At 48.4% G+C, this 11,127-nt stretch overlaps 1 protein-coding gene across 2 annotated transcripts in view; it reads left to right on the top strand.

The window, feature by feature from the left end:
• Window positions 1–10,394, top strand: part of nrde2 (NRDE-2, necessary for RNA interference, domain containing) — a 15,509-nt gene extending 5,115 nt beyond the window's left edge. The window contains exons 5-14 of one of the 2 annotated variants that reach the window (XM_083683098.1): window positions 1–259; window positions 703–1,096; window positions 5,482–5,615; window positions 5,779–5,902; window positions 6,495–6,667; window positions 6,906–7,295; window positions 7,859–8,793; window positions 9,507–9,648; window positions 9,828–9,899; window positions 10,038–10,394. The exon at window positions 1–259 is cut by the window's left edge and continues 264 nt beyond it. In XM_083683098.1, the coding sequence (XP_083539224.1) occupies window positions 1–259; window positions 703–1,096; window positions 5,482–5,615; window positions 5,779–5,902; window positions 6,495–6,667; window positions 6,906–7,295; window positions 7,859–8,793; window positions 9,507–9,648; window positions 9,828–9,899; window positions 10,038–10,163 (2,749 nt within the window). In that variant the 3' untranslated portion in view covers window positions 10,164–10,394. Of the gene's footprint in view, window positions 260–702; window positions 1,097–5,481; window positions 5,616–5,778; window positions 5,903–6,494; window positions 6,668–6,905; window positions 7,296–7,858; window positions 8,794–9,506; window positions 9,649–9,827 lie in introns of both variants that reach the window. The other variant, XM_083683097.1, reaches the window with a different exon arrangement.
• Window positions 10,395–11,127: the final 733 nt, after the last annotated feature.

The raw sequence follows: 11,127 nt of genomic DNA on the forward strand, positions 1-11,127 counted from the left end.
GGCGGGGCCTGTGTCCTGGGTCAACCCTCTGGGCGTCTACGACTCCTCCACCGCCCTCTGGCTGCAGGGGCGGGGCCAGGGGGAGCAGGGGCGGGGCCAGGGGGAGCAGGGGCGGGGTCAGGTGGAGCAGGGGCGGGGCCAGGTGGAGCAGGGGCGGGGCCAGGTGGAGGTGAAGGCTGATAGGGTGGAGGACTTCAACAGGAGGCTGAGAGAAAACCCCACAGACACACAACTGTGGATGGACTTCATCCACTACCAGGTAACCAAACCAAACCACACACACACACACACACACACACACACACACACACACACACACACACACACACACACACACACACACACACACACACACACACACACACACACACACACACACCACACACACACACACACACACACACACACAAACACACCACACACACACATATACACACCACACGTACACACCACACACACACACACACACACACACACAAACACAAACCCACACACACACACACCACACACACACATATACACACCACACGTACACACCACACACACACACACACATACGCACACACACACACACACCAAGCACACACACACACAGACACACACACACACACACACACACACAAACACGCTGAAACATCCCCTACCCTTCTCTACTCTCCTCCCCTCAATGTGATGCTGTTTAACTCCTCCCCCCTCCTCCAGGACGTGGCGTCGGGTGCGGGCCTGGCGTGGGGGGAGGCGGAGCCTGACGGCCGGTCGGTGAAGGCGGTGGCGGAGAGGAAGCTGTCCATCCTGGAGAGGGCGCTGGAGAGCAACCCGGGCTGCGTGGTGCTGCAGCTGGAACGTCTGCGCCTGGGGGGGGCGCTGTGGGAGCCCCCCGCCCTGCTGAGGGAGTGGCGCGGCCTGCTGTTCCTGCACCCCAACAGCGCCCCCCTGTGGAGGCACTTCCTGCTCTTCTCCCAGAGCCACTTCAGCAACTTCACCGTGTCAAAGGTCAGCGCCGCTTATGGGAGGAGTCTGACCACGCTGGGGGCGGTGCTGGACGGGTCCATGCTGTCCCACCCGGCCCGGCCTGGCACCGAGGAGGAGATGCTGGGTAACACACTACTACACACTACACACACACACTACCACACACTACACACACACACTACCACACACTACTACACACTACACACACACACACACACACTACCACACACTACTACACACTACTACACACACACACACTACTACACACACACACACACACTACTACACACTACTACACACTACACACACTACCACACACTACTACACACTACACACACACACACACACACACACACACACACACACACTACCACACACCACACACTACCACACACTACTACACACTACACACACACACATACACCACTACACACTACCACACACTACCACACACTAGTACACACTACAAACTACCACACTACACTACTACACTACTACACTACACTACTAAACTACACTACTACACTACACTACTACACTACTACACCACTACACTACACTACTACACTACACTACACCACTACACCACTACACTACACCACTACACTACACTACTAAACTACACTACTACACCACTACACTACTACACTACACTACTACACTACTACACTACACCACTACACTACACTACTAAACTACACTACTACACCACTACACTACACCACTACACTACTACACTACACTACTACACTACACTACACTACTACACTACTACACTACACTACACTACACTACACTACACTACTACACTACACCACTACACTACACTACTAAACTACACTACTACACTACACTACACTACACTACACTACTACACTACTACACTACACTACTACACTACACTACTACACTACTACACTACACTACACTACTACACTACACTACTACACTACACTACTACACTACTACACTACACTACACTACTACACTACACTACTACACTACACTACTACACTACTACACTACACTACACTACTACACTACACTACTACACTACACTACACTACACTACTACACTTCACTACACTACTACACTACACTACTACACTACTACACTACACTACTACACTACACTACTACACTACTACACTACACTACACTACTACACTACTACACTACACTACTACACTACACTACACTACACTACACTACACTACACTACTACACTACACTACACTACTACACTACACTACACTACTAAACTACACTACTACACTACTACACTACACTACACTACACTACTACACTACACTACACTACACTACTACACTACACTACTACACTACACTACACTACACTACAACACTACTACACTACACTACACTACACTACTACACTACACTACACTACTACACTACACTACAACACTACACTACTACACTACACTACTACACTACACTACTACACTACACTACTACACTACACTACACTACTACACTACTACACTACACTACACTACACTACTACACTACTACACTAATACACTACTACACTACACTACACTACTACACTACACTACTACACTACACTACACTACACTACTACACTACACTACTACACTACACTACTACACTACACTACACTACTACACTACACTACTAAACTACACTACACTACACTACAACACTACTACACTACACTACTACACTACTACACTAATACACTACTACACTACACTACACTACTACACTACACTACACTACTACACTACACTACTACACTAATACACTACTACACTACACTACTACACTACACTACTACACTACACTACACTACTACACTACACTACTACACTACACTACACTACTACACTACTACACTACACTACTACACTACACTACACTACTACACTACACTACTACACTACACTACTACACTACACTACACTACTACACTACACTACTACACTACACTACACTACTACACTACACTACACTACACTACACTACACTACACTACTACACTACACTACACTACTACACTACACTACACTACTAAACTACACTACTACACTACTACACTACACTACACTACACTACTACACTACACTACACTACACTACTACACTACACTACTACACTACACTACACTACACTACAACACTACTACACTACACTACACTACACTACTACACTACACTACACTACTACACTACACTACAACACTACACTACTACACTACACTACTACACTACACTACTACACTACACTACTACACTACACTACACTACTACACTACTACACTACACTACACTACACTACTACACTACTACACTAATACACTACTACACTACACTACACTACTACACTACACTACTACACTACACTACACTACACTACTACACTACACTACTACACTACACTACTACACTACACTACACTACTACACTACACTACTAAACTACACTACACTACACTACAACACTACTACACTACACTACTACACTACTACACTAATACACTACTACACTACACTACACTACTACACTACACTACACTACTACACTACACTACTACACTAATACACTACTACACTACACTACTACACTACACTACTACACTACACTACACTACTACACTACACTACTACACTACACTACACTACTACACTACTACACTACACTACTACACTACACTACACTACTACACTACACTACTACACTACACTACTACACTACACTACACTACTACACTACACTACTACACTACACTACACTACTACACTACACTACACTACTACTACACTACACTACACTACTACACTACACTACACTACACTACTACACTACTACACTACACTACTAAACTACACTACACTACTACACTACACTACTAAACTACACTACACTACTACACTACACTACACTGCTACACTACACTACTACACTACACTACACTACACTACACTACTACACTACACTACTACACTACACTACTAAACTACACTACACTACTACACTACACTACACTGCTACACTACACTACTACACTACACTACACTACACTACTACACTACACTACACTACTACACTACACTACACTACACTACTACACTACTACACTACACTACACTACACTACTACACTACACTACACTACTACACTACTACACTACACTACTACACTACACTACTACACTACACTACACTACACTACACTACACTACTACACTACTACACTACACTACTACACTACACTACTAAACTACACTACTACACTACTACACTACACCACTACACTACTACACTACTACACTACACTACTACACTACACTACACTACTACACTACACTACTACACTACACTACACTACACTACACTACACTACTACACTACTACACTACACTACTACACTACTACACTACTACACTACTACACTACACTACTACACTACACTACTACACTACACTACACTACTACACTACACTACACTACACTACTACACTACACTACACTACTACACTACACTACTACACTACACTACACTACTACACTACTACACTACACTACACTACACTACTACACTACACTACTACACTACACTACACTACTACACTACACTACACTACTACACTACACTACACTACACTACTACACTACACTACTACACTACACTACACTACATTACTACACTACACTACTACACTACTACACTACACTACTACACTACATTACTACACTACACTACACTACTACACTACACTACTACACTACTACACTACACTACACTACATTACTACACTACTACATTACTACACTACTACACTACACTACTACACTACACTACTACACTACACTACTACACGACACTACACTATTACACTACTACACTACACTACTACACTACACTACTACACTACATTACTACACTACTACACGACACTACACTACTACACTACTACACTACACTACATTACTACACTACTACACTACTACACTACACTACATTACTACACTACATTACTACACTACATTACTACACACTACAGAGGATCTAGAAGGTTCTGCTCTCAAAGCAAAGACAGTGAAGTGAATTAAAGATGGAATCTGTCAAGGATTCAAATCAACAACAAGCTGAAGGACAGGAAATAGTTAGAATTTGATGTTGATAAAGAATGAGCTGCATGTCAGTGCTGCCCTCTACTGGTGTAACAGTACCATAGCAGGTGTGTGTGTGTGTGTGTGTGTGTGTGGGTGTGTGTGTGCGCGTGTGCGAGTGTGTGCGTGATAGTTACTGTCTGGCTGTGGAGGGCATAATGAGAACCTTAAAGGGAGAACATTAATTATGACTTGATGATTATTCAGATGAATAATTAAGACGTCTATGAAAAGCAATATAGGCTTATGAACACCATGTGACCTGGGGATGGGAGGATTTGATTGGTCTGATTAATATTTAATTCTATCAAGATTAACTGCTATTACTCCCCCTCCCCCCCCCCCCCCCTCCAGAGATCTTCCTGCAGCAGGTCCATTCCCTGCGTCAGAGCGGTCATTCAGAGAAGGCTGTGTGTTTGTTCCAGGCTCTGCTGGACTTCACTTTCTACAAACCTGACTCTGTCACACACCTGACCACCAGACAGCAGGTACACACACACACACACACACACACATCATTTCTCTCTGACAGGAACACAGGTGACACAGAAGCTGAACAGTTGTTTAATAAATAACCCCCCCTTCCTCCCTCCCTCCCTCCCTCCTTCCTCCCTCCCCCCCTTTCCTCCTGCCCCCCCCCCTCCCCCCCAGGTGGAGTTCTTTGAGCCGTTCTGGGACAGCGGTGAGCCCCGTGTGGGGGAGAGGGGGGCCCGGGGCTGGAGGGCCTGGATGCAGCAGCAGGAGAGGGGGGGGTGGCTGCTCCCCAACCAGACAGGTACCATAATACATACATAACACCATCTGTACCACCATCTATACCACCATCTATACCACCATCTGTACCACCATCTATACCACCATCTATACCACCATCTGTACCACCATCTATACACCTTATACCATCTATACCACCATCTATACACCTTATACCATCTATACCACCATCTGTACCACCATCTGTAGACCAAGATGGCGGCGCGCATGCATCGCGACGCTCAGTGTCTCTCCAGAGTTTGCGAACTAGTAGTTATTTGCTTGTTTATCTTAAGTTACTGCATTTCGTTGTCTCTGTACTTGTACTCTGCACAATGACAATAAAGTTGAATCTAATCTAATCTAATCTAATCTAATCTATACCACCATCTATACCACCATCTATAACACCATCTGTACCACCATCTATACCACCATCTATACCACCATCTATACACCTTATACCATCTATACCACCATCTATACACCTTATACCATCTATAACACCATCTATACCGTGTGTGTGTGTGTGTGTGTGTGTGTGTGTGTGTGTGTGTGTGTGTGTGTGTGTGTGTGTGTGTGTGTGTGTGTGTGTGTTTGTTTGTTTGTGCTAGATGATGATGATAATGAGGAAGAGGAGGAGGCGGAGGTGAAGGATAAGACCTGGCCTAAGTGGAGGATCTGGTTGGACGTGGAGACGTCTCGCGAGGCCTGCCATTGGCTGCCGTGGAGGCCGGACAAAGCCAAGGGCCAATCAGAGGAGGACTGTGAGGACCCAGACAGACAGGTGATTGGTGGAGAAATCTGCTGTCCTCCTGAAACCAAACTGACATCAAACTTCACTGAAAGTGTGTGTAGGTCCTGTTTGATGACGTGTGTGTGTGTCTGTGCGTGCGTGGGTGTGGGCGGGTGCGTGTGTGTGTGTCTGTACTGTGTGTGTGTGTGTGTGTGTCTTTACTGTGTGTGTGTGTGTGTCTGTGTCTGTGTCTGTGTGTGTGTGTGTGTGTGTGTGTGTGTGTGTGTAGGTCCTGTTTGATGACATCGGTCCGTCCCTGGTCCGTCTGACCCGCCCAGACCTGCGTCTGCGTCTGGTTCTGGGTTTCCTCCACTTCCTGGGTCTGCCAGCTGACTGTGTGGCCTACAGCGCCCCCTGCTGGTCACTGCTGCTGGAGGACCTGTCCCTGCTGGAGGGCCACGCTGACCCCCGCCGACCTCTGACCTCCTACCACCTCCCCGCCCCCGCCGTCACCCCTGTGGGTCACATGACCACGCTGCACGGCCACAGGAAGAGGGCGGGGCTATGTAAGCTGGGGGAGGAGTTTCTAGACCACACCTTCCAGATGCTCCTCCCCCCTCTCCCCCCCCAGGACAGAGCCGTCCTATCACTGGTCTGGCTGCAGTACGAGACGGCCAAGGTAGGCAGCACTGTACTACTGTACTAACACTGTACTAACACTGGACTACTGTACTAACACTATACTACTACTGTACTAACACTATACTACTACTGTACTAACACTGGACTACTGTACTAACACTATACTACTATTGTACTAACACTGGACTACTGTATTAACACAGTGTTAGTACAGCATTAGTACAAAGTTAGTACCGTGTTTGTATTAATGCTGTACTAGAACATGGTACTAAAACAGTACTAGAACATGGTACTAACATGTTTTAGTACCATGTTAGTACTGTGTTAGTACCATGTTAGTACTGTGTTAGTACCATGTTAGTACTGTGTTAGTACCATGTTAGTACTGTGTTAGTACCAGTCAGTTGGTTCCAGAACATTCTCTAGTCAGAGTTGACGTAGAACCCTGATAATACAGGAAGATGATTTCTCTCCTCCCTCGTGTGTGTGTGTGTGTGTGTGTGTGTGTGTGTGTGTGTGTGTGTGTGTGTGTGTGTGTGTGTGTGTGTGTGTGTGTGTGTGTGTGTGTGTGTGTGTGTGTGTGTGTGTGTGTGTGTGTAGGTGCTGAGGTGTGTTCTGAGCGGTAACCAGAGGCGGGTGCGTTCCCAGGGGAGGAGGAGTAAGCGTCTGGCCAAGCGTCTGCTGAAGGAGGCCGAGACCCGCGGTCACATGACCCTCTGGCAGCAGTACGGCCACCTGCAGTGGCTGCTGGGTAACCTGGACGACGCCCGCAAGGTGTTCGACACGGCGCTGGGGATGGGCATGGGCATTGCCGGGGGGCTGTCTGACCCCGCCCTCTGTGAGCTCTGCCTGCTGTACGCTCAGCTGGAGGTGGAGGAGGCGTGGCGGGGGGGCGTGGCCACCGGAGGCGGAGGGGCTTCAGTCTCGTCCGCTGCGGTGTTTATCCTCACGAAGCTAGCGGACGGGAAGGGGGGGGAGGGGCAGGAAGTGAGGTCGTACACCCCTGTGGCGGTCCTCAGGGCCAGGAGGGCGTACGAGCAGGCGCTGGTGACGTCAGCGGGGGGGTCTGAGGTGGCGGGCGGGCGGGTGAGGGGGCTGGTGGGCTGCTACGGCCTGTTTCAGTACCTCACTATGGGCGTGGAGGCGGCCCAAGAGGTCTACCGCCACGTCCTGGAGACGCTCACCCACGGGACCGCTAACGCTAACACTGCTACACAGACAGCTAGCCAGGCTAACGGCGGCGGGGAGTGCGAGGCCCTGTGGGTCCAGCAGGCGGCGCTGCTGCGCTTCCACACCAGCGCCAGCGTGTTCCCCCTGGGCGCCCTGCGGAGGAGCCTGACCTCCGCGCTGGCCCTGTTCCCCCACAGCGCCCCCCTGTGGCGCCTCTACCTGGACCTGGAGCAGCGCTACCACAGTGCCGGGCGCGCCCGCCGCTTCTACCACGCCGTCGCCAGGGGCAGCGCCAGCCTGGTGCCACGCCTCTTTGCCATCAGGGCGGAGCTACAGAGGAAGCAACTGGTCGACGCCGCGCAGAGGTCAGGGCAGAGAGGATCATGGGGGATATAGTTTTAATAACACCACTGAACAGCAATACTTGTTGTTTAGATGTGCTTGATTTAGCCTTGATTTAGCCTTGGTTAGCCTGGTTTAGCCTGGGTTAGCCTGGGTTAGCCTTGGTTAGCTTGATTTAGCCTTGGTTAGCCTGGTTTAGCCTGGGTTAGCCTGGTTTAGCCTGGGTTTAGCCTGGATTAGCCTGGTTTAGCCTGGTTTAGCCTGGTTTAGCCTGGGTTAGCCTGGTTTAGCCTGGGTTTGGCAGTTGATAATAAACACTTTGAATCTTGAATCTTGAATCTTAGCCTGGGTTTAGCCTGGGTTAGCCTGGTTTAGCCTGGGTTTAGCCTTGGTTAGCCTGGGTTAGCCTTGGTTAGCCTGGGTTAGCCTGGTTTAGCCTGGTTTAGCCTGGGTTAGCCTGGTTTAGCCTGGGTTAGCCTGGTTTAGCCTGGGAGGTGCTGCTGTAGGGCCTTATAGGATGGCAGTTACAATACTAAGGCTGGCAGGGACATTTGTTTATTGTTAATAACAAAGTATGTCTTAATATTAATAATCTGACTCATAACTCATTTAATGAACTGTGCAGATAATTGTTGCGTCACATCAGAGGCTGGAAACAGAGAACCTTAATGAAGCCTCTGTCTGACCAGACCATAATAACCTGCTTACTTAGTTACAGCTGCATGTGTCCCTGCAGGTCTGGTTCCCATGGCGACACCCTGCCCACCCTGCCAGAGAACGGCCTTAGCAACCGCATCCGCTCGCTGTTCGAGAGCGCCATAGCAACCGAGCACGGGACTCACTGTCCGCTGCTGTGGAGGATGTACATGAACTTCCTGGTAACACACACACACACACACACCTGGTGTACACACACACACACTATTGTATTCTCTGATGTAATCTTGACCATGCTGAAGCCCTAACGTTTGTGTGGGTGTGTGGTGTGTGTGGTGTGTGTGTGTGTGTGTGTGTGTGTGTGTGTGTGTGGGTGTGTGGTGTGTGTGTGTGTGTGGAGGTGTTGGAGGGGAAGGTAGAGAAGGCCAGAGGGATCTTCTACAAGGCTCTTCAGGATGTGCCCTGGGCCAAGGTGAGAGCTGCTGCTCCTCAGCCCCCAGACACAGGGACAGATGAACCCTCTACTGACGGGGTGTGTGTGTGTGTGTGTGTGTGTGTGTGTGTGTGTGCGTGTGTGTGTGTGTGTGTGTGTGTGTGTGTGTGTGTGTAGGGTCTGTACATGGATGCGGTGCAGCTGTTTCCTGATCGTGTTCAGGAGATCCTGGATCTGATGACAGAGAAGGAACTGAGGGTGAGAACACCACTGCAGGAGGTTGAGATTCTACTGGAGGACTGAGGAGAGGAGGAGGGGGAGGAGGAGGGGGAGGAGGAGGAGGAGGGGGGGAGGAGGAGGAGGAAGAGCTCAATCTGACCAATAGAATGTCCATTTTTGCTTCTTTACAAAATAATGGATTTTTATTTTTCAAACAGAATAAATGGCCATGTTTTAATGGACTGAACTGATAAAAAACATTAATTGCTGTGATTATTTGTATTAAATATTTTTTTGTAATAAAAGTTTTGTTTTCTGAAACTGGCCTGTTGTTTTATTTGGTGTCCTGAAGACAACAGCTGCTGTTCCTCTGAATCCTCCATTTCACTCTAACACATGACCCCACACCCACACACCACACACACACACACACACACACACACACACACACACACACCTGTGCCGTAGAGGATGACTCCTTTAGGAGGTTTGATGGCCATCTCCTCGTAGTTCTGTGGGTGTGTCATAGGCAGCTCCACCGACTCCTGATTGGACGAGAACAGGTCAGGGAGAGGGGTCAGGACACAGACAGCCTATCAACAGTTCAGTTCAGCATGGTTCTGCAGCCAATCTCTGTCTCCTACATGAGTTCAGGAATGTACCCAAACCTCACTACAGAACTGAGCCAAGTCCTGTATTGTTTTAAGACCCTGTGTGTGTTTGTGTCTCTCTGTCTGTCTGTCTGTGTGTGTCCCTGTGTCTGTCTCTGAGTGTGTGTGTGTGTGTTTCTGTGTCTGTCTCTGAGTGAGTGTGTGTTCCTGTGTGTGTCCCTGTGTCTATCTCTGAGTGTGTGTGTGTGTGTGTGTGTGTGCCTTGTGGTCGAGCAGGGCAGAGGATGCTCCAGCAGGTTGTGTATGAAGGAGAGGATCCAGACGTGAGGTGGACATGATGGCATGGTTCTCATGGTGGTTCTCCTCCAGATTCCCCATGGGCAGACTGTGAGGACCCCCACAGGCCCACCACGGACCACTGATCCCCTCCTGTTTCA

Source organism: Argentina silus (genome assembly GCF_951799395.1).
Source record: "Argentina silus genome assembly, chromosome: 13".
In the NCBI taxonomy this organism is placed as follows: Eukaryota; Metazoa; Chordata; class Actinopteri; order Argentiniformes; family Argentinidae; genus Argentina; species Argentina silus.